At 40.3% G+C, this 25,348-nt stretch overlaps 1 protein-coding gene across 2 annotated transcripts in view; it reads right to left on the reverse strand.

The window, feature by feature from the left end:
• Positions 1-5,380, reverse strand: part of ILRUN (inflammation and lipid regulator with UBA-like and NBR1-like domains) — a 97,558-nt gene extending 92,178 nt beyond the window's left edge. Inside the window, exon 1 of one of the 2 annotated variants that reach the window (XM_030315298.1) lies at positions 5,022-5,380. In XM_030315298.1, the coding sequence (XP_030171158.1) occupies positions 5,022-5,179 (158 nt within the window). In that variant the 5' untranslated portion in view covers positions 5,180-5,380. The remainder of the gene's footprint in view (positions 1-5,021) is intronic. The other variant, XM_030315297.1, reaches the window with a different exon arrangement.
• Positions 5,381-25,348: the final 19,968 nt, after the last annotated feature.

Here is a 25,348-nt window from a genome sequence, read left to right on the forward strand (position 1 = left end):
AGAGTCCAAAACTTCTATGTGCCACTCAAAAAAGATAGAAAAAAGTGGAGAAGAATATCCAAAGAACTCTCAACCTTCTTAAAAATGGTATAGACTGTACAATACTCTATCACTGAGTGTTATGCAATCCTTCCCTACCCTCTTCCTAAAACTGCTGCTTGGCACACATTTTTTTCAAGGAACCCAGTACTAACATCATGATTTATGTTACAAAAGTCTGGCTGCCAGGCTTTTCCTAGACTCATACACATAAACCAAAGAGTGGATCAGAAACTCATTTACCATGCAGGTGACTGAAAAAATGGATTAAGACCAGGCAGGGGAGGTACTATGAAATACAAGGTACAACTGATTTTTACATCTAGATCCTGATTTCACTTCATCAGTTATACCTTTATTTTATCCAGTGGGGTGCCTCTGACAATGCTGACAAAGTCAGCAGGACATGAGTGTACAAAAATGTTTTTCCAAGTTGCTTTTCTAGAACACATCTGTTCCATCCACTGTGGGCACATGTAATGTTCCAAAAAATGTATATTACTTCCTGAAGACACCAAGAGGTAAGCTAGAACGTTGCAACACCACAACTGCAAAGGGCCAGCCAAATAAGTAATCAACAGTGTCTATATGCTAGTCAACTATTATTTATACTTATAACTGAGAAATAAGGCCAATACTGACTCCTAAGTTAATGCCCTCTAAAAATCTAGAAGTGTTAAAAAAATAAAATCTAGAAGTGTTACTTGCCTCTTGTCACAAATGCTAAAGAACAAAACTCACTTTAAAAACATAAGAGACAAATGATTTTGAGGACCAGAAGAGAATTTGAAATCTTACATAACACTAAACTGTACACTTAAAATTGGTTAAAATGGTATATGTTTTATGTTAAATTTTCTAAAAATCATATGTAAATTCTCCTATGAATCATGTCAGTTTCCCCTGGAAAAAAGATAAGTCTATTAGACTACATTAAAGGATGAGAAACCATTAAGTTGAATGTGTTTAAATTATAAATAGTGAAAAAATTTTAGTGATTTCAATTAACAGAAACTTTCTGACCTCTTAAGGAAGGTGTTTATTAGATAGTCTCCATCTCCAAGGAGGGCATAAGCAATGAAAAAGTTTAAACTGTGGTAAGTAAGAGAGATTTAGTTTTGACATAATTCTAACTAGAAAAGTAATTAAACACTATAATAAGGTACCATGCAAATCTCTGCCCCCAGGGATGCAAAAATAAACTGTCTTGGAAGGATTATATGCAATTCTTCAGGAAAAACTGGAATGAACTGGAGAATCTCTTAAGCCAACTTCCAGTTTTAGAATTCCAGGTTCTATACTCACTGTCCAATAGTGTCTCTGCAAGACATTCCACCTATAGAAAGTTATACTAATCTACAAATCATTTCAGTTGGCTTAGCATACTGGGTTTTTTTTTTATCACACCACTTATTCACTTTCTGTACTTACTGAGGAACTGAATATTGGCTACTTTTATTAAGTATCCCAGCAGCATGGCTGCCAACTCAGGTATAAACACTACAAAAAGCTTAAGCTGGGGGCGCCTGGGTGGCTCAGTCGGTTGGGCGTCGACTTCGGCTCAGGTCATGATCTCGAGGTCCGTAAGTTCGAGCCCCGCATCGGGCTCTGGACTGACAGCTCAGAGCCTGGAGCCTGTTTCGGATTCTGTGTCTCCCTCTCTCTCTGCCCCTCCCCTGCTCATGCTCTGTCTCTCTCTGTCTCAAAAATAAATAAATGTTAAAAAAAAAAAATTAAAAAAAAAAAAGCTTAAGCTGAAACAATACTTCATTCCAAATTAAAAATTAGAAATATCTACAAAATGCACAATGAACTAAAGACTAGAGGAAAAAAATCTTTTATAGGGTAGATAATTGACAAGGCCAAAACATTCAACTTAGTTTTTTGACAGCTTCTTAAAAAGCTAATACTTACTTTTGAAAATAAAAGCAAAGTCTTTCCAACTTGAGTTTCATTTTAGAAAACTCATGGCCTTCGTTTTAAAATAATGATTTTTAATTTACCATAGTATTTTCTAGCAGTCATCAAACAACCGAATGGTGGTTATTTATTACAACCAATAGCAGGCACTTAAGAAGTCACAGTAAAGTTAATCATCTCAAATTCAACAGGTTAATCACAGCAATTTGAGAGATTTTGCCATCCTATATTATAGGACCATCTCAACAAAGTTAAACATTAAATGACGTTTAAAAACAATACATTTCTAGACCACATATTTCTTAAACAACACAAATGTTTTGACCAAGTACACATGCATGACTATATTTATTTTAACTAGATTGTATTAATCAAGATGAGCATTTGTTCAAAACAAAAATCTAATGAACTTAACCAGGTCAAAATAGAAATCAAAATATAATACTGGGGCTAACTGCTTTCAATTGAAAGAAAAGAATAGTAAGCCTTACTTCCTTCAATTCACAAAAAAATTTTCATTTTATAATCAAAGACAAAGAATATGACTTTTACAACCAGAAAATAAGGTGGCTTAAAGCTGAGTTACCACTTAATTGCCTGCATTCCTAAGAAGCTACTAACTTCTAACTGCTTTAAAACCTGAATACATCTGGGGCGCCTGGGTGGCTCTGTTGGTTGGGCGTCAGACCACAGCTCAGGTTGTGATCTCTCAGTCCACGGGATTGAGCCCTGCGCTGGGCTCTGTGCTGACAGCCCAGAGCCTGGAGCCTGCTCCAGATTCTGGGTCTCACTCTCTCTCCACTCTCACCCGCTCATATTCTCTCAATCTCTCTCTCAAAAATAAATAAACATTAAAAAATTAAAAAAAGAAAAAAAAACCTGAATACATCTTTTAATGGCTCACTACTTTGCTCAGAAATGTATCACACCTTGTTTCATACAGAGATGCTACATCATTAGAAAACATGCTACTCTGTGCCATTGAGCTTAATAATTTTTTATAAAAAATTCAAATAAAATTTTTATAACGCAACTGTAATTTTTAAGTTATTTTTTTCTTACCCACACTGGGCCTCACCTTTCACAAAACCTAAAAACAAACAATCTTAGATGTTAAACACACACACCTCAAACACATAAAATTCATTACACTGGTTTTGTAGCCACAATAATTATACTAATAAATACTGACTCTAAAGAACTAAAAACTTATTAGGGCAGGGTTTAAATGGTACGACTCACAAGGGGGTGGGGAGAAATAATGATCCTCCCCTACCAAACTGGCAGCAACAATATGCCAAGTTTCCTATGCTGAACTAGTGTAAACAAGGAAGAAAAAGAGCTGGGGGTGGGAAGCTGGCAGGCAAGAGAACAACCCTCGTCAAGATATAGCTTTACTTCTAAATTTCACTAGGGTAATACCTGTTCTCAGTGTTTTCAATAACCCCTATCAAGGACTATTTAAACACCATAAGTTGGTGTTCAGAAAACTACTGCAGGCTGTAGTCCCTCTCTTCCCAGATGTAAAAAGATATAAGTGGGGATCATAAATGCTTCTTTAATTATAAAGACTATCTCTCGCATTCAATGCCTCAAAAGTTTTCTAAACATCTAGCAATTCAATCCCACTCTTGCTGTAACAATCAAGTTTAAAGATAAAATAGTAAGAACCCACCAATGATGCTACACAGAAAAAAATTCACACATCATCTTTGGTGTGACCATAGCTACAAGGAAGACGAGCACCATTCCAGACAGGACTAGATGAGAAATGGGATAAAGACTAAGCTTACAGCCTCTTTTTTCTGGCATTGCCTGAGGCATTCAGTGGACATGGAATAAAGGGGAAGCTGGTTGTATAAGTGATGCCAAGAGAAACAAGATTCCACATGTCAGGGGACTGAATGCCCAAACACAGAGAGCAAAGGGCACTCATCCCATGGCTTTCTGACCAAAGAAAAATGAGTTGTTTCACCTGAAATCTTTTCAGAAGAAGTCTAATGGTCTGTACGTTACCACTCACCCTAAGTGAGTGAATTCAACAACCCCTCCTCAGAGAACAAGGAGAGAGCCTTGCTTATCACAAATAGCGAGGGCTACATCCAAAGCCAAGAAACACTCCTTTTGGTCTAAGCGCCATGGTCTTCTGCCCCAATTCTACAAGGAGACTCCAAGCCAAAAAACTTGGTTCCTAGTTTTCCTAAGCCAAGTTCTCCATTTTCCCAAACAACCCAGTCTTATTTCAGATAAGCCCCTCTCCATTCTGGCATTCTGGAATCCAGGGCTCCAGTTCTCTCAGAAAGTTCCCTCCTCCAAGATAATCTCCTTTCCTTCACTTTTCCTAAGGCTTTCCCAGACCCTGCCCCCAAGCACTCCCGGTCCTCCGTTAGATCTACTAGCAGATCCCACTCCTCCCTGGCACAACTCTTCGGAAAGTCAGCTCTCTTACCGTACTCACTTGTCCTTCCCCAAAATATGTTTCCTTTTTCCCTGTCTTCGAATGAAGAAACACAACACACACGCGCGCGCGCATAGTATCTGTTCTCATCTCCTAACTCCCAAGTCTCTCCAGTGCCCCACGTTCTTCCAGAACACCTAATTCTCTCCCAGAGTTTCCTCTCATCCCTGTCTTCCTCGACCCTAACTCCATACCCCAGGCTTTCCCCCCACTCCCCAAATTCAGATTTCCTGTGCTGTGTACTCTTCACCAACACCACAGCCCTCCTGCTCACAGGTCCACCCCTATGGTCTCGATACTCAAGTCTTTCTCCTCTTCCCATGTTCTTCGGCCCCTAATTCTCCGCAGAACCTCGGGAAGCCCTCCCCAGTCTCCCTTCCGCCCCTCCTGCACTCCGTGGCCCCCCACTCCCCTCGTACGTCCTCTCTACTCTTGCTCAGCCCCCAAATTTCTCCCATGTCCCTGAGGCTCCCCCACACTCCCTCCACGCCCCGGGAAGAGGGTGCCCCTCAGCGCCCGCCCGCCCGGCCCGCCCTGCCGCTGGGCTCGGGTGTCCCTTCCCTTCCCCGCGGGCCCCAGTGCTGGCGCGATGGGGCCGGCTCACCAGTTGGTCATATCCAGGAAGAAGGCGCAGCCGGCCGGGTTGAGCTGGAAGCCGAGCAGTCGCTGGAACTCAGAGATGAGCACGTCCTTGTCGGTGGTGCCCAAGCAGCTGAACTTCTGCATCAGCTCAGGGTCCAGGTCCACGTCCATGCCCTCCATGGCTGGGGCCGGACACCCGCTTCCCCGCCTCCTCACAACCGAGCCGCCGCCGCCGCCGCCGCGCCGCCGGGCCCGGGGACCGGGAGGGGGCTCGCTGCTAGCTGGCGCCGCGACCCCGCTCCTTTAAGGTAGGCCCCGGGCCTCTCACCGCCTCATAGGGATAAACTCACTCAGCCACTCACTCACTCTCTCGCTCCCCCCCCCCTCCCACCCCCCCCAGCGCCGCCGCCTGCGCCGCCGCCGCCTCTCGCTTCTCTGCCGCCTCCGCCTCCTCCCGCGCCGCGCCCACTGCGCAAGCGCCGCCCGCCTGGGCCCCGCCCCTTCCTCTCCCGGAGTCCCGCCCCTCAGTGGCGTCACAACCTCGTGACGTCTCCCGCGTGACCTCACCGAGGTGGAGCGAGGGGGCGGGGAATGGCAAAGAGGAAAGGGACCGCTCGGCGGTTGAGGGTGACTCCTGGCCTGACCTTCTCCTCTCTCCACCCCCACTTTCAAGGGGAGGAGTTAAAGTCCGGGGTTTGGGGAGAAGCTCCGGGATCTTGGTCTACCGCAACTCCACCATTTTGCAGGTGAGGAAACAAGTTCGGGAGAAGAGACCATGGCAAGGTCGAGTACCAAAGTGCAGGCAGGACGCAGTCCTCTCGGCCAGGGCTTTGCCCCTTGTCCTGGAAGGGCTTGTTTGCACAAGTTTTAAGAGCTGTTTTTCCAGGTCGATAAGTGCCGTGAACGCTTGGTTACCAGCCATCCTCGGCGATGGTTACTACAATTTGTTAGTGCCGTTTCTGTTATGCAACAGCAGTGTCAAGTCTCGGAAGTTAAGGAGGCCTCGATACAAACATCAATCAGAAGTCCAGACAGCAACATACATATCCTCCCACCCACTCTGTCGAGACCAGCCCTCTCAAAACAAAGGTTAAGTAAGTCACGAGGATTTGGCATGCCTTGTTCTGTTTTTAAAATAGGAAGCAAAATACTGCTGTAAATTTGGTACACCTGCCTGGTGAAGGCCCCATTTCGAGATCAAAGAATGAGAAAGGCAGCGTAGGGACCATTTTGTCTACCCCCTTGCATTCCCATTTGCTCAACACCGCCACATCCAAAGAGGAAAAGATGAGGAAGAAATGGTCTTCTGCCTTCAAGTAGCTCCCTGCTTTACTAAAAAGGAAAGTGAGATCCGGAAAGCTTAGATGTCTTGTCCAAAAATACGGAGCAGCCAAACTAAAACCCAGCTTTCAGTTTCCTAATGGGTTACGTTTTCCATAACAATTTCAACAACACAGCACTAGAATAAGTGAACCGTAGTGTCTGGGTTGCTAGCGGGTTTTACAAAGGGACAGTATTCTATCTCTTTCTGTTAGTAAAATAAAATATCTTTAAAAGCCTGGGTTCTGGGTCACACACATTTAGGATTCTCATTCTGCCAGTTATTGGTAATCATAGTGCCTGCCCAGATAGGACTGCTGTAGGAATTAAATGAGATAAAAAATATAAACTCAACACAGTGCCTGTTCCATAAAAAACACTTCAAGAAGTGATAACTAGTATTGTGGCCATAAACATAAGACGACTCTGGAAATAGACAATGATACAAGTAGCCCAGGATATTTCTTTACCTGACTCCCCTTCTACTTCATTTCCCTTCCTTGTTCTCTATTACAATATGAAATATATGCCCTTTCTCTTTTCCTACTAAGGGACCACCCTTCTCCAGTGATATATTATGGGAGATAACTTTAACAGCAGATAGTTACAATACTTACAAACTCATATAATAGTTCTGAACTTTTTTTATAAGAAACTGTTCTTAGGCCTCTAAGACCTGAGCAGAACTTAAATCATTGCCAAGGCCTAATTTTTGGGTGACCACTATGTTGGAATATGTTACTAATATTGAGGAAAATTCTATTTCAGGGGTGAACACATATTGTCCCAATCTTATGGATGGTGGAATGGGAACACAGATTATAAAAATCCCAGTATTAGAACTGAAAGAAATCTAAGACTGCCTAGCCCAACCTCCCCCATTTTACAGATGAAGAAACTGAAACCAAGAGGGGGGAACTGATTTACCCAAGATTACACAACTAGTAAGGGGTGTTCAAACTCCCAATCTAGCACTGTACCCACTATATCCTACTACAATTCCTTTTATACTTTGAGTTCAGTTTGGCCTTACATACAAAATAATCAGAAATTGATATTACTCTATTAACTAAAACTAAGTGTCTTAACTTGCAATATCCATGGATTAATGTTGTGTTGACCTAGGACCCAAAAGAAGAAAATGTTATTTTGTTATAAACCTGACCACTCCATTAGAATGCTGACCCAAGAGGGGCGCCTGGGTGGCTTGGTTGGTTAAGCGTCCGACTTCAGCTCAGGTCATGATCTCATGGTCCGTGAGTTCGAGCCCCGCGTCGGGCTCTGTGCTGACAGCTCAGAGCCTGGAACCTGTTTCAGATTCTGTGTCTCCCTCTCTCTCTGCTCCTCGCCTGTTCATGCTCTGTCTCTCTCTGTCTCAAAAATGAATAAATGTTAAAAAAAAAAAAAAAAAGAATGCTGACCCAAGATAAACTAACAACTCTTGGCCAACACCATGTAGTATTAAAGTCTTGACTCACTCATAAACAGCCCACATAATGCAAAGAGATCCTTGCAAATAAGAGACCCAAGTGGCCCAGAACTTCAGTTTATGACAGAAGTTATCTCAAAAGAGTATAACTACTCCTAAAGTGAATTCTGAACATTGTGGGGACATTTGGGGTTCTCATGAGATTGGATGTGGTACCCTGGCCATTAATTCCCTGAGGACTGAGGATGATAATCTTCTGCAATTCTTGGGACAGTCACACACAATAGAGGACTGACCCATCCCTAACCACTATGCAAAAACACTGACCAAGGTGGCTGGCACATTAGGTATGAAGGAAGAACCAGCCACTCCACCTTCCATTGAATTGTTCTTTTGCGGGATGAGATATTAAATGGAGAAAATGAGGTGTTACCCATCAGGATACTCACAGAAATGTGAATCTCCACTTGAATCTGGGGGGATATTAACATGCATGGTTCTGCTATAATGGCTCTGCAGCTTTGTTTTATTTTGTTGGAAAGAGGGCATGCAGAAGGACTAGTTGAGAGACAAAAGAACAAATTGCTGAACACCACCCTAAGGACAAAAAGCTGATTGATGGCAGTATTCCAAAAGGGCTTCTAGGTATTATCTCAGAACTATGTCAGGTACTTTGCCCAGAGATGCCGCTGCCTGGGATATCATACAACCAGCCAGTTTCTTTCTGAACTTCTTGGGCTGGTGATCACATATAAGAAATTTAAATTAACCCCAGATCCCCAGACTAGTTCAGTTTAAAATTTCTTAAAGGAGTTAAGCCATTCAATCTTTAGAAGTTAAAAGTCTGGGAGAAAAGTGATTCATCTCACCAGGACAGCCTAGATTGGTTCCAAACCTCTAAGTCCCTAAGATTCAGAATTGCCAAGCCCGGCTAGTACTAAGATTATGCCACAGCATAACCGATTCAAGGAACAGACAGAGTCCAAATAGGTGTTATGCTACATTATATGATAATAGCAACTTGTAGTAGAAACCTTTTGGGTATATATCCAAACTGTGATGATCTCTTTTCTGCCAACTATTAATGACCCTCTATGTGGCCTCCAGCAGCCATGTGTATCCTACATTGCCCTTTCCTTTAGCCTCCATTTGATTGGACAAAAGGGATATGCTTAACCTAGGATCAGCCAATCAGATTCTCTCTCTCTCTCTCTCTCTCTCTCTCTCAGGAATTTGGAACTGAACTCAATGAGTTTGTGGAACAGGCCTGGGCTGTTTACTTGAAAGTCAGTGATAGAAATACAGAAAAGAGACCATCTTTGTGGGGCACCCATGAAAACAAAATAATGCCCATCTGCAGAAAGAGAGCCACAAGGCAGAGAGAAACAAAGATGACAGACCTGAAGGCTTAGGAGAGAGAAGTTCCTATCACTTTGAGTCCTGGTTATTCAGCTTCCCTTCGATTCTGTTAGAATCTCCAGATTCCATTCAAAATACATTATCTCTTAGATGAAGTAAAAAAATAATCAAGTTATTTTAAAAAATTAAGAAAATCATGTGAATACAATATTTGATTTCTAGATAGGGATGGACGTCCTACTCTTAAAAACAGTGAAAACTTGGGGGCGCCTAGCTGGCTCAGTTGGGAGAGCGTGTGACTCTTGATCTCAGGGTCATGAGTTCAAGCCCCACACTGGGTGTAGAGATTACTAAAAAAAATAAATAAATTTAAAACAAATAATGAAAATTCCAATTGAAAAAAAATGGCACAAAAAGGCAATTCACAAAAGAAGAAATACAAATGGCAGATAGACATATTAAAAGATGTATTATGCTACCCATATTAAAGAAATGGATTAAAACAGCAATAAGGTAGGGGCGCTTGGGTGGCTCAGTCAGTTACGCATCTGTCTCTTGGTTTCAGCTCAGGATCCCACGGTCATGATCTCGCGATCATGAGCCCACCTCCGGCTCTGCACTGGGCTTGGAACCTGCTTAAGATTCTCTCTCTCCCTCTCTTCCTCTGCCCCTCCCCAACTCTGCATGCTTGTGTGCTGTCTCTCAAAAACAACAACATTTTGCCTAATCAGATTGTCAAAGCTTCAAAAACATTTATGATAGCTTTAGTTGGCAGGAATATGGAGAAACAGATGCTCTCAAACACCACTGCTTCTGGGAATATAAATTGATGTAATTTTTCCTAAAAGTTAGTGGATGTGAATTCAGATGAATTGATGTGAGTAACCTTAATAATGTTCATATATAATAGCCCCCAAATCTTAGGTTTATAAAAAAGCTTTTTGTTAGAAGTATTATAATACATATGATAGTAAAAAGGTGGAATAACCCAAATGTCCACCAATAGGGGAATTGTTGAAAAAATATATATGGGCAGGAGTGGATTCATTCTTTTCACCAATATACTTTTACATGAATCTATGACCAAAAAAGTAAAGAATTAGAAAGAAACCTTAATGAATATTTCAATAATCTTAGAAGAAGAAATCTCCAATCATAATATCAAAGAAAAGATCTATAGTTTTGCCTGTATAAAAAATCTAAGGGGCACCTAGGTGGCTCAGTTGGTTAAGTGGCTGACTTCGGCTCAGGTCATGATCTCACATCTCATGGGTTCCAGCCCCGCGTTGGGCTCTGTGCTGACAGCTCAGAGCCTGGAGCCTGCTTTGGATTCTGTGTCTTTTCTTTCTGTGCCTCCCCCACTTGCACTGTGTGTGTCTCTCTCTCAAAAATAAGTTAACATTAAAAAAAATTTTTTTTTATTTAAAACTTCTTTGCTTCAAAAGTTAAAAAATAAAAATAAAAAATACCATGAGCATAATCAAAAGACAAAAGGATAATTCAAGGACAATATTTATAATACACAGGACAGAGTACTAATATCATCATTTAATAAATAAGCAGCTCTTGGGTCGCCTGGGTGGTGCAATCAGTTGAGCGTCCAACTATTGATTTCAGCACAGGTCATGATCCCAGGGTCATGGGATCGAACCCCGTGCTGGGCCCTGTGCTGAGCATGAAGCCTATTTAAGATTCGCTCTCTCTCCCTCTGCCTCTCTTCCCTGCTCATGCTCTCTCTCTCTCTTAAAAAAAATTTAAGAATAAGTAAATAAACAAACAGCTATTAGGATAACCAAGGAAAAAACAATCTAAAGGAAAAATTGGTAAAGGACATGAATGGGCAATTGACAAGAAAAATTATATAAATGGCCTGTAAATGTATGAGAATATTTTGAATACCATGAATAATCAAGAAATGCAAATTAAAACAAAAGTGCAATATCATTTTTATCTGTCAATTTGGCAAAGATTGATCATAACCAGTATTCTACAAGATGTGAAGAAAAACACAATTTCATACAATGTTGATAGGATTACAGATTCGTAAAAACCTTTCAGGAGGGTGTTTTGGTAATGGCTATTAAATTTTAAATGTGCACCTTGCATCTTAGATATCATACAGATAACTAAAAAGGATGGCCAAAGATATATGTAGGATGATCACTACAGAATTTTTGGTAATGCTGAAAAATTGGGAACAATCTGAATGACCAACCATAAGGCTTTGACTATATTTATGCTATAGAATATTACACCACCGTTTAAACAATGAAATAGGCCTATATGAATTAACATGACAAGATACAGAAGACTGAGTTTTTTTTTAAAAAACGAATTATTAAACAGTATACATACCATGATCTCTTTTGTATCTATATAAAAAGTATAGTAAGTATATATGTTTATGTATATGCTTGGAATATATGCATAGCGAAATATCTGGGGGAATGTATACCAATGGTTAAGGAAGGTGGGGTTATGGTAGGGTTGCCACATAAAAACCGGATAACCAGTTAGACTTGATTTCAGGTAAACAACATTTTTTAAAAATGTTTATTTATTTATTTTGAGAGAGAGAGAGAGAGAGAGGAAGCAGGGGAGGGGCAGCCAGAGAGGGAGTGAGAGAATCCCAAGCAGACTCTACACTGACAACCTGCCATGGGGCTCAAACCCACCAACCACAAGACTATGACCTGAGCCAAAACGAAGAGTCAGACTGTTAACCGACTGAGCCACCCAGGCACCCCAGTAACAATTTTTTTAATGTAAGTGGTCACAAATATTAACTGGGTATCCGTATTTTTATTTGCTAAATCTAGCAACCCAATTTATGGGAAACATTCACTTTTAATGTTAAATTTCTGTATTAGTTGAGTTTTTACACTGAGCATGTAATCATTTTAAAAAGATAAAATTTTGGGGGCTCCTGGGTGGCTCAGTCGGTTGAGTGTCCGACTTCGGCTCAGGTCTGATCTCACTGTTCGTGAGTTCGAGCCCCGTATCAGGCTCTGTGCTGATAGCTCAGAGCCTGGAGCCTGCTTCAGATTCTGTGTCTCCCTCTCTGTCTCTCTGTGACCCTCTCCTGCTCTCTCTCTCTCTCAAAAATAAATAAACATCAAAAAAAATTATTAATAAATAAAAAGATAAAATTTTTGAATAACATTTTAAAGTTATGTTGGTAAGGTAGAATTTTATATACCTCCTTTGAAAACACATTTTTGAGGAATGCTTAATGATATAAAAAAATCCTGATGTTAGTGTCGATTTTTAAAAGCTGCATCAAAATCGTAAATACAGTATAATTTTTAGACTATAGCTATAACTCATTAAAATAAGCACACTAAATAATAAAATAAGCAGAGTAAACAACTGGGAAGAAATATATCAAAATATTATAGCATTATATCACACAGAAAAATTGCAGGGGATTTCTGTTTTTCTTTCTACAGTTTTCTGTATTTTCCAAAGTTTTAACAAGTGTGTATTTGAAGAATTTTTAGAATAAAACTTGCCTATGTTATGTTAAGTGAAAAAAACAGGATGTAAAATTAGCATATTGTATAAACCTAACTATATAGCAAAAGATTGGAAATATTAATAGAGAATTGATCATTTTAATTCTTTTTATCCTTTTTTTTTTAACGTTTATTTATTTTTGAGACAGAGAGAGACAGAGCATGAACGGGGGAGGGTCAGAGAGAGAGGGAGACACAGAATCTGAAACAGGCTCCAGGCTCTGAGCGGTCAGCACAGAGCCCGACGTGGGGCTCGAACTCACGGACTGTGAGATCGTGACCTGAGCCGAAGTCGGCCGCTTAACCAACTGAGCCACCCAGGCGCCCCTTATCCTCTTTTTATATTGAAAGAAATAGATCAGCTTGATTCTTTAATTGATGGACCTATTATCTCTGCTAACATACAAAGATGTTTACAATATATCCCTTTTTTTTTTTAAGTTTTTTATTTTGAGAGAGAGAGAGAGAGAACACAAGCAGGGAAGGGGCAGAGAGAGAGGGAGGGAGAGAGCCGTCAGCACAGAGCGAGCCCAACAAGGGGCTCGAACCCACCAACCATAAGATCACTACCTGAACCAAAATCAAGAGTCAACGCTTAACCGACTGAGCCACCCAGGTGCCCCTACAGTATATTCTTAAATGGTAAAAAGCTATGAGAAAACAGTATTACCTATGCTCTAATTTCTAACAGATGCATGAATAAGTGCAGGAGATGTCTAGAAGGATATACTTCAAGGTGTTGATGATGACATTCTCTGAGTGTGGGGAATAATGGATGTTTTTACATTTGTATCTGTATTTTAGGATTTTTAATAAAATAATCATGTCATAAAACATTAAGAGACACTTCATTTTGAAGAAACGAAAATTGGGTGACCTGGGGGCTTATCAAACATGAATTCATTTCAGTTCTTGACATTCTTTTCCCCATGTTAGCTGTCTTAAACTTTGTAAGCTGCAAAACCTAGGCAGCAGCTAACAGTCCAATGAGCTACCCGGTTGAGCAAGCAAATGTCTGCTGACTTACTATCAGCAAGGCTGAGTTGGGGACAGTGGCTCAGAAAGAGAGCCTTCATGCTTGTGCTATGTGACCATGGACAAATGACTAAGCTTCTCTGTAGACCTCAGTTTATTCATTTCAATATAGGGAACGCTGCAAAAAGATCACTGAAGTGAAGCAAAAGAATATGTCAAACAAAAGAAAAACTTTTTGGAATTTAACCTACAGCTACAATTAGTATTCGCATAAACACACCCATAAGCCAAACTTCCATTCTGTGCTTATTCTCCAGGGTTGGAAGCTCAAATGAGGTGGGCATAAGTGCTTGTAAATGTTAAATATTGAAGTATAACATAACAATGGGGGAGATACAAGGACATGCATTTCTACAAATAACTATATAAAGGTAGCTAACAGTACAAAGCAACACGTGTTCAAGTGCCAAATGAGCAGTAGACAGGGTGAGTAGGACTTGGGAGGAGGGAGGAGTGAAGGGTGAGCTGAGATGCCCAAAGAAGCCTTCTAGGAGACCTTATCCAGGCCCTGATGATTTTCCATAAGATTTGAGGAACAGGCTAGTGAGGGGACACATTACAACAAAGTCATTTAGATGTCTGTTTATTCTTTTAATTGTGATTTAAAAAAAAGTTTTTTTTAATGTTTATTTTTGAGACAGAGAGAGAGAGAGCATGAACAGGGGAGGTCAGAGAAAGAGGGAGACACAGAATCTGAAACAGGCTCCAGGCTCTGAGCTGTCAGCACAGAGCCTGACGCGGGGCTCGAACCCACGGACCGCGAGATCACAACCTGAGCCGAAGTCGGACGCTTAACCGACTGAGCCACCCCGGCGCCCCTTAATTGTGATTTTAAAAATACATAACAAAATTCACCATCTTAACTATTTTTAAATGTTTATTTATTTTGAGAGAGAGAGAGAGATCACGTGAGAGGGGCAGAGAGGAATAGAAAGAATCCCAAGCAGGCTCCGCACTGACACAGGGCTCAATCTCACAAACCATGAGATATTGACCTGAGCCAAAATCCAGAGTCAGACACTCAACTGACTGAGTCACCTAGGCACTCCACTGTCTTAACTATTTTTAAGTGTACAGTTTGGTAGTGTTAAGCATATTCACATTGTTGTGTAGCTAATCTCTAGAAGTTTTTCATCTTATAAAACTGAAACTCTGTACCCATTAAACAACAACTCCCCTTTCCCTCTCCCCCCAGCTCCTGGCACCCACATTTCTACTTTCTGTTTCTATGATTTTGACTATTTATTTGATTAAAAAAATTTTTTTATGTTTATTTTTGAGAAAGAGAGAGCACAAGCAGGGGAGGGGCAAAGAGAGAGGAAGACAGAATCTGAAGTAGGCTCCAGGTTCTGAGCTGTTAGCACAGAGCCTGATGCAGGGCTTGAACCCACAAACCATGAGATCATGACCTGAGTGGAAACCAAGAGTCAGACACTCAACCGACTGAGCCATCCAGGCACCCTTCTATGAATTTGACTATTTTAGATACTTCATATAAGTGGAATCATACAATATTTAACTCTTTGCGATGCACAAAAGTTTTAAGTTTGATGTAGTCTTGTCTATTTTTGTTGTTGTTGCCTTTGTTTTTGGTGTCAGATCCAAAAAATCATTGCCAAGTCCAAAGTCATGAAGTTTTTTCCCCGTGTTTTCTTCTAGGACTTTTATAGTTTGGGTTTTACATTTAGGTCTTTAATCCATTTTGAGTTATTTTTCATATATGTTGGAAGATAAGGATACAACTCCATTCTTTTGTGTGCATTTGGGAGTCTTTAACAGCTACAAGACCCAGGCTCCTTTTTACTGCCTCCTGTTTGTTCTGATCACAGAAATATACCTAGAAGTGAATCCAGGTAAAGGGAGTAAAATTAAAATCTAAGGTGTACTTGAGGGGGAATTTTCTCTGGGAAGTGAATGGGTGAGGTTCAAGAGCAGCCTACTACAGTGAGCAGTACCTCTGCTCTGAACATCCACCTGGAGCATGATAGGAAAGAACCAGATCCCACACATTTGGGGTTTTTCCACCTCCTCTACCCTATTTCCCTACTTGAGAGACAAAAAAAATAAATAAAACAAAACAAAACAAACAAACAAAAAAACAGGAGGCACCAACCTATTACACTATCTTTTCTTCAGGACAGAGCATCTGATGTCCTGGGTCTTTTTTCCTACTGTGGTGAATGGGACAATGCAAAAGAAAACCTGATTGTCTTGATCTCATGTCCCCCCATCTCTCGACCTAGATACATCCAGAAGTAGTCCATTGTTTTCTCCTTGTCCTCCACCTCCTTCTTCTCCACCCCCCCTCTCCTCCTCCTCCTCCCCTCCTCCTCTCCCTCCTCCTCTCCCCCCTCCTCCTCCTCCTCCTCCTCCTCCTCCTCCTCCTCCTCCTCCTCCTTCTTCTTCTTCTTCTTCTTCTTCTTCTTCTTCTTCTTCTTCTTCTTCTTCTTTTTCTTCTTCCTCCTTCCTTCTTCCTTCTTTTCTTGACCGCTTCAGCTTACCAGAGTCAAAACATCATCTAAGTAAATGCCAACTCCTTATCTCTCCCTCATGTAAAAAAAAACAAAACAAAAAAACCCCACAAAACTACAAACACTTCACAACCCCTTTGGTTTTACTATAATTACTCTTTCTCCAGTGAGTTCACAATATGTAAAGCATCTTGCCATCTGCATCCACACTAGTGGTAAGAAAGAAAAAGGGGAAGAGGGGAACAAAAATTTAATGCAACTCTACAATATGCCAAATGTCCAGTACTTTAAATTTTTTTTAATGTTTATCTTTATTTTTGAGACAGAGAGAGACAGAGCATGAGCGGGGGAGAGGCAGAGAGAGAGGGAGACACAGAATCAGAAGCAGGCTCCAGGCTCTGAGCTGTCAGCCCAGAGCCCGACGCAGGGCTCGAACTCACAAACTGCGAGATCATGACCTGAGCCTAAGTTGGATGCTCAACTGACTGAGCCACCAGGCGCCCCCAAATGTCCAGTACTTTAGTACTTAGACTCATTTAATTCTCACAGCCAAATGAGATCAATATTATTATTATTATTCCCCTTTTGCAGATAAAGAAATAGTGAGAGTTTAAATAATGCCTCCAAGGAGACACGGATGTTGAGACAGCCAGGACTTAAACCCAAGGCTCTGAAAGAAACCTGTGCCCTCCACTTCACTCCAGATTTCTTTCACTTCTAAGGAGTTTACCTTTTCACCATGGTCAGGCTGGTTGTGTGTCTATGGAGCTGTCATTACTTCCTCTTCCTGTGTTTTTTTGAAAATTTCTAGGATACTGCCAGAAAAGATTGGGGTAATAAATACTAACATTAATCCTAATATCTCCAATTTACATAATAATGCTTTATAATTTCTCAACATATCCATCCATTCTCTCATGTCATTCTCAAGAAAAACAGGTTGTATTAGTTTATTTTTTAGTAGCTTCATTATTTTGCAGAGACTCATACATGCTTATTGCAAATAAAATTAAGCAATATAGAAAATTATAAAGAAAAATTTTAAAAACACCCTAAATCTCACTACCCAGAGATAACCATTATTAATATTTTAGTAAATATATCTTTCATATAACTGTCCACTTGTATAATTTGCCTCAATTATCTCTTACCACAGTTGCCTCTCTAGCCTGCTTTTTTCATTCATAGTATGTTGAAGACAGCTTTCCACATCAACAAATATACAGATACATCATTTTTAATGGCTATAGAGTATTCATATTTAGGAATGTATTTTACTTGACCAGTCTCCTACTGATGGACTCTGAGACTACTTCTAATTTTTTATCGTTGTAATAAATTGTTAGCCCCCACTTAAAGATTAGGGAACTGAAGCTCTGAGAAGCTATAGGACCCCTTTTTCAAAATCCAGGTCTGGGGCCCCTGGGTGGCTCAGTCATTATAAGCGTCTGACTCGATTTCAGCTCAGGTCATGATCTCACGGTTAGTGAGTTCAAGCCCCACATCGGGCTCTGCACTGACAGTATGGAGCCTGTTTGGGATTCTCTCTATCCCTCTCTCTCCTCTGCCCCTGTCTTGCTCTCTGGATCCCTCTCAAAATAAACTTAAAAAACAAAAAACCTTTCTATTATGGAAAATTTTCAACATACACTAGAGAGAATGGTGTACTCAACCCCCATTCACCCAAGATCTAACGTCAACAATGATCAACATTTTGCCATGCTATTTTCACCTTTTTCCTGTGAGTATGTATGTGTGTGTGTGTGTGTGTGTGTGTATGTGCGTGTGCATGCACACGCACGCTGTAGTATTTGAAAGCAAGTCCCAGACACCATATGATTCCACCTGTAAATACTTCTGGATACTGTGTCTTTAACGAACAGGGATTGTGAAGAAAGAATGAAAAAACACAATACTATTATCACAATTAATAGAATTAATAGGAATTTTTAATATTATCTAATACTTATTTCATATTCAGTTTTCTTAAATTGTCTCTAAGATATTTTTTTCCAATACAGTGTGGATCCAAAGAGCTCCACACATTACATTTGGGGATACGCCTTTCAAAGCCCTTTAAGTCTTAACAATCCTCCACCCCCACTCTTTAATATAATTGTTTGTAGAAACTAGATTGATAGCGGCTTGATTTCTAGTACTCAAATAATGTAAACAACCTAAATATGTTTATAAACAGGAAAATAGCTAAACAAATTCTGTTATATCTATACAATGGAATACTACTCAGCAATCAAAAGCAGAACTGTTGATCGTACAACATGGATGAATCTTGAAAATATCGTATTGAGCAAAAGAGGCCAGACACAAAGGAATACAAACTGCTTATCTCACTTCTATGAAGTCCATTAGGCAAAAGTAAGCTATAGCATTAGAAGGTGACCAATGAGGCCTAGGGCTGCAGGGAAACTTGCATGGATGGTGAGGAACTGACTGGGAAGTGGCACGAAGGGACTTTTTGGGTTGGATTGATGGAATTGTTCTATATTTTATTTGTGGTGATGTTTACAGGAGTGTATCCATTTGTCAAAAGTCATCAAATGGTACACTTTCAATGGGTGAATCTTATTGTATGTAAATTATACCTCAATAAAGCTTTTTTTCCTTTTTTAAATATTCTTTTTAATGTTTATTTTTGAGAGAGAGCGAGACAGAGAGACAGAGTGTGAGCAGGGGAGGGGCAGAGAGAGAGGGAGACACAGAATTCGAAGCAGGCTCCAGGCTCTGAGCTGTCAGCACAGAGCCCAACGCAGGGCTTGAGCTCACGAACTGTGAGATCATGACCTGAGCCCAAGTCGGATGCTTAATGGACTGAACCCCCCAGGCACCTCATAAAGTTTTTTTCTTTAAAACTGACCCTCTGATTTTGTTTCCATGCCAGTGTACAGCATGTGGTAACGATAAACATTTGGCATAAGTAATAAGTGACTGTCAGTGAATGAATGACTCTATTTGCCACTTAAAAGAAGAGAATGAAAGACACTTATTTGTTACTTTCACACCAGCAGAGATTTTCTTTTTTCTTTTTAATTTTTTTTAATGTTTACTTATTTTTGTGACAGAAAGAGGCAGAGCGCGAACGGGGGAGGGTCAGAGCGATAGGGAGACACAGAATCCGAAACAGGCTCCAGGCCCTGAGCTGTCAGCACAGAGCCCGACGCATGAGATCATGACCTGAGCTGAAGTCAGACGCTTAACCAGCTGAGCCACTCAGGCGCCCCCTGGGATTTTCTACTTACCAGGTGAATAAATTGTCTTCATGGACTTGACCCTGAAGTGATGAGCCCCTGCTCAGCCATAGGTGCCTGTAGGTGGTGCCTCTTTGGGCGGCCAGACAATAGCCCTAGACAGTAGGGTCCTCAACAGTCGGCCCGCCGTAGGCATCTGGGTAGGGGTGAGACCTCAGGGCCACAGCCCTCCCCTCAGCTTACAGGAGGGCCACATGTGTGAAGCGCCAGCCACGCCACCACACATGCAAGAGCTGAAGGGTTCCATGAGAAAGAAACCTTGTGTTAAAAATAAACTTCCAAGGAGAAAAATAAAAGCTGTTTCCTGAAGCTGAGCAAAGGTGAGCAATTCCTGGAAAGTTAAACGCCTCAAAAGCTAATTTGAGTTTCAAAGGGCCGTGGTAGTAACTCCAGGATGAGAGCATCTCAAGGGCTTAGAATTTTCAGAGGCAATAGAATTTTCTGGCCTCCTTCAGTCTATCTTCTGCCCAGTTCTTGCAGAACCTCAGGGACCACTTTCAAGACAATCTCAGTTTCTACAGAAAAGAGGAAATTAAATGAAATTTCAGGTGCTTAGTTGGTTAGGAATGTCAGAGGTGCTTGCTTGGAAAAGAGCAAAATACAACAAAACTGAAATCCCTAAAGAATAATAATCTCTATATAAATAAATGTTTGTGACTGATCATGGCAGCCAAAGCAAAATGTTTGCTTTCTCTGCAACAGCATGATGTGTGTGTATGTGTGCGCGTGTGTGTGTCTGTGTGTGCGTGTGTGTGTGTGTGTGAGAGAGAGAGAGATTGAGAAAGTAAAGATTTCATTTCTTACCAGACCTCATATGACCAAAAGGTAATAAAGTCCATAACCAACAAACTCCCAACCTTCCCCTGTGTGTATTCTTTTCTAATGCTTATTATTATTATTTGTTTTTTATTGTTTTTTTTTTTTTTTTTTTTTTTTAGAAAGAGAGAGAGAGCATGAGCACAGGAGGGGCAGGGAGAGGGGGGAACAGAGGATCTGAAGCAGGCAACACGCTGACAGCGGTGAGCCTGCTGTAGGGCTTGAACACATGAACCATGAGATCATGACCTGAGCCCAAGTTGGATGCCCAACTGACTGAGCCACCCAGGCGCCCCTCCCCTGCGTGTATTCTTAAGCCAGTGATTCTGTGTGTAATTTCCTGCACTACTTGTATCAGAGTCACTCGGAGGGGAGGGAGACTCTTAAAAATGTCCATTCCTGGGTCCCAGGAACCTAGATCCTGAGTCATTGTGACTGGGATGGAGCCCAGGAATCACCGGGTGATTGTTAGGTACACTAAAACTTGAACATTGTTACTTTAAACAGTTAATTGTTCATTGATAGTTTGCTCAGTAATTCAACCTGATTATACCTTCAAAAATTGAACTGTATTCTCACTGGTACATTTGAATTACATCTGTTGCAAGAAAAGCAACAATGAATCAGTGAAGAAATAAACCCCCCCCAAAACACTGGATGGTTGAGAATGTAAATCCACTGCAACCTTTGTGAGATTGGTTGCAATATGTACCAAAATCCTTACAAATGCTTTGACCCAGATTTTCCGCTCCTAGTCAGGTATCTTATGAAAATAATTTAATAAGTGAGCTGAGAAACATGTACAAGAATGTTTATTTTGCCATTGTTCATAATAGCAAAATATTAGAAACCAACTAAATGTCCAACAAAAGATTAGTTTAAAAAGTTATGGTAGCATCATATAATAAATCCAGATTAATATTTATTGACATGGAAACATGTTTACAATACCTTATTGTTCAAGAGAAAAAGAAGATTACGAAAATTTCATCACATTTCATTTTTATACAAAATTTAAAAATTTGGCAGATAAGAAACAAAATGTTAAGAGTAATTACATTTTTCTTCTTTGTAACTTTTCTAAATTGTTTTCAAATAAGTTTTATTTTACCTTATTTTATAGAGAGACCAGGAGCTGGGGAGAGAGGCAGAGGGAGAGAGAGAGAGAGAGAGAGAGAGGGAGGGAGAATCTTAAGCAGGTTTCACACTCAGCATGGAGCCTGATGGGGGGCTTGATCCCACAACCCTGGGATCACAACCAGAGTCAAAATCAAGAATTGGATGCTCAACCGAGCTGCCTGGGTGCCCCAAAATAAAATACATTATTCTTAATGCGCAAAAAGTAATAAGGCTGTATTCATTTCATTTTGGGGAGGGGGAATGGGGGAGAAACTGTGTGAGAGAGTGTATGTGTGTGGGGGGAGGGACAGAAGAAGAGAGAATCTTTTTTTTTTTTTAGTTTATTTATTTTGAGAGCGAGAGAGGGAGAGAGAGAGAGAGAGAGAGAGAGAGAGAGAGAGAGAGAGAGAGAGAATGAGAATCTCAAGCAGGCTCTATGCGCTCATTGGAGAGCCAGACTTGGGCTTGATCTCATGAACCTCAAGATCATAACCTGAGCCAAAACCAAGAGTCACACACTTAACCAACTGAGCCACCAAGGTACCCCTAGGAAGAGAATTTTAAGCAGGCTCCATGCCCAGCACAGAGCCTGGCACAGGGCCCAATCTCACACCCCAGGCCCTATCTCATGACCATAAGATCAAGACCTGAGTTGAAATCAGGAGTCCAATGCTTAGGTGATGGAGCTCCCCAGGTGCCCTGCAGGCTATATTCATTTCAAATAAAAGGTAGTAGACCACTGAATTCCATGTGAGAAGATTGTGTTAAAGTCCCAGATCTACCTCTTTGAACCTCACTTTTCTTTTCTCTGAAATGGAGATGGGAACACGTACACTGTCCACCTCAGAGAGTAGTTATGAGATAAAACATACAAATGTTTGTAAACTATGTTTTATAAAGTTAGTGTATTGTGTTGATCTTCACATCAGAGACCCAAATTCATTCAATACCTAAATATAATACACAAAGATCTCTCATTAAGCATAATGCTAGACTTTTTTAAAAAATATTTTTTACTTCTTATTATGGAAAAATTTAAACATATAAAAAAGTAGACCCAGGAGAACTGGACAGCAACATGCAGAAGACTGAACCTGGACCACTTTCTTACACCATACATAAAAATAAACTCAAAATAGGTGAAAGACCTAAATGTAAGACAGGAAACCATCAAAATCCTAGGGAAGAAAACAGGCAACAACCTCTTTGACCTCAGCTGCAGCAACTTCTTACTAGACATGTCGCTGGAGGCAAGGGAAACAAGCAAAAGTGAACTATTGGAACCTCATCAAGATAAAAATCTTCTGCACAACGAAGGAAACAATCAACAAAACTAAAAGGCAACCAATGGAATGGGAGAAGATATTTACAAATGGATAAAGGGTCAGTATCCAAAATCTATAAAGAACTTGTCAAACTCAACTCCCAAAAAACAAATAATCCAGTGAAGAAATGAGCAAAAGACATGAACAGACACTTTTCCAAAGAAGACATCCAGATGGCTAATAGACACATGAAAAGATACTCATCATCACTCATCATTAGTGAAATACAAATCAAAACCACAATGAGATACCACCTCACACCTGTCAGAATGGCTAAAATTAACAACACAAGAAACAACGTGTTGGTGAGGGTGCAAGGAAAGGGGAACCCTCTTGCACTGCTGGTGGGAATGGAAAATGGTACAAGCCACTCTAGAAAACAGTATGAACCCTTCTCAAAAAATTAAAAACCGATCTACCCTATGACCCAGAAATTTCACTACTAGGTATTTATCCAAAGGATACAAAAATGCTGATTTGAAGGGGCACATGCACCCCAATGTTTCTAGCAGCACTATCAACAATAGCCAAATTATGGAAAGAGCCCAAATGTCCATTGACTGACAAATAGTTAAAGAAGATGTGGTATATATATATACAATGGAATATTACTTAGCAATCAAAAAGAATGAAATATTGCCATTTGCAACAATGTGGATGGAACTAGAGTGTATCATGTTAAGTGAAATAAGTCAGGGAAAGATAAATATCATATGATTTCACTCCTATGTGGAATTTAAGAAACAAAACAGATGAACATACTGGAAGGGAAGGAAAAAATAAGATAAAAAGAAAGAAGGAAGCAAACCTTAAGAGACTCTTAAATACAGAGAAGAAACTGAAGGTTGCCTGAGGGGTGTTGGGTGAGGGGATGGAATAAATGGGTGATGGGCATTAAGGAGTGCGCTTGTTGGGATGAGCACTGGGTGTTAAACACAAGTGATGAATCATTGAATTCTACTCCCAAAATCATTATTACACTATATGTTAACTAACTTGGATTTAAATAAACTTAAAAAATTAAAAATAAATAAGGGTGCCTGGTGGCTCAGTCAGTTAAGCTTCTGACTCTTGACTTTGGTTCAGGTCATGATGAGCCTGCTTGGGATTCTGTCTCCCTCTCTTTCTGCCCCTCCCCAACTTGTTCTCTCTCTCTCTCTCTCTCAAATTTAAAAAAAATAAACTTTAAGATATAAATAAATACATAAATAAAATTTAAATATTAAAAAACCTGGGCACAATAATATAATAAACTGCCATATATACATCACCTGGTTTCAATATTATCAACTTAGGGCCAATCTTGTTTTAGCTATATCCGCCACCCACTTTCCCTTCTCCCATATTAACAAAGCATCAGGCTTTAAACTGACATTGAACCTCTGTAACTTTCACGTACAGAAAAGAATATTTCAGTTCTTAGTTCCTCATCTAAAAAGATAGAATTGTACACTTTAAAAGGGTGGATTTGCTGGTACTTGAATTGCATTTCAATTTAAAAAAAAAGACAGGAATTAACATATGTGCAAAACTTAGCATAAATAGCATAAATGTCTGGCATTTAGAAATGGCTCATTATGGGTAACTTCTCATCCATGGTGTTGTCGTCACTTCAAGCTCCAAAGTGGCTACAAACCCTCCTTAAAAAAAAGCACTCACTAAAAATCAACTAGAGAGTGAACAATGACAATATTATGTCAAGTGTGGTCATGGGTTTGTGGGTGACATTTCCCCCTTCAATACACACGAAAACCTTCTATGATTTATATTAAAGTCTTGTATGATTCATATTACATACCACTTAAAATTGGAAAAAATAAACCCCCAAACAGTAGCCAACCATATTATCTCTCCAGATTGTTCATTCTTGGAAGGCATTCTACCAGAAATTCAACACCACTACCAAGAGTTGATTTAATGCCATTCCTAAAGACTGTGCATGAGCTCAGCATTGGGGTAATTATAATTGAAGCCTGACACACTTGAGTTCAAATTCCAGCCCTGTCAGCTATGAGCCATGTGATGTTGGAAGAATGAATTACTCCTTCTAAATCTTCTATTCTACCTCCTAGAGTCAGTAAGAAACCCAAGTAAGAGAGTGTATATAAAGCACTTACTATGATGCCCAACACGTAGTGAATTGGCAATGACATCCTACAAGATATTCCCTTCATTTACAGAAGACCTTTAAGAAGCATAACCATGGGTATTGATTTCCCTTTGATAGATGAAGAAACTGGCAAGCTTAATTAGTATTGCTGAGGGTGTGGAGTCAGACAACTGCTTGTTCTCTACTGGGAAAGTGAAAATCAGGACAACCACTCAGCACAGCCATTATTTGGTAATGCCTAGGAAAGCTGAAGAGGCAGTTTTCCTTACATCCCAGCAAGTCCACGTCTAGGTTGATGCCCTAGCAAATGTGTGACAAGGAGACAGACACAAGAATGTTCATTGCAACAATGCTTATAAGAGCATTATATGCTTATAGATGCTTATAAGAGCATTATATGCTTATGCAACAATGCTTATAAGAGCTTATAAGAGCAAAATATTGGAAGCAATCTAAATGTCTGTCAACAGGGAAATGGATAAATCAATTGTGATATAATCATGAAACAAAACACCTACAGCAATTAAAATGACTGAAGTAGCTACACGTGCAACATGGGTAAATCTCAAAACCATGAAGTTGAA

Source organism: Lynx canadensis, chromosome B2, assembly GCF_007474595.2.
Source record: "Lynx canadensis isolate LIC74 chromosome B2, mLynCan4.pri.v2, whole genome shotgun sequence".
In the NCBI taxonomy this organism is placed as follows: Eukaryota; Metazoa; Chordata; class Mammalia; order Carnivora; family Felidae; genus Lynx; species Lynx canadensis.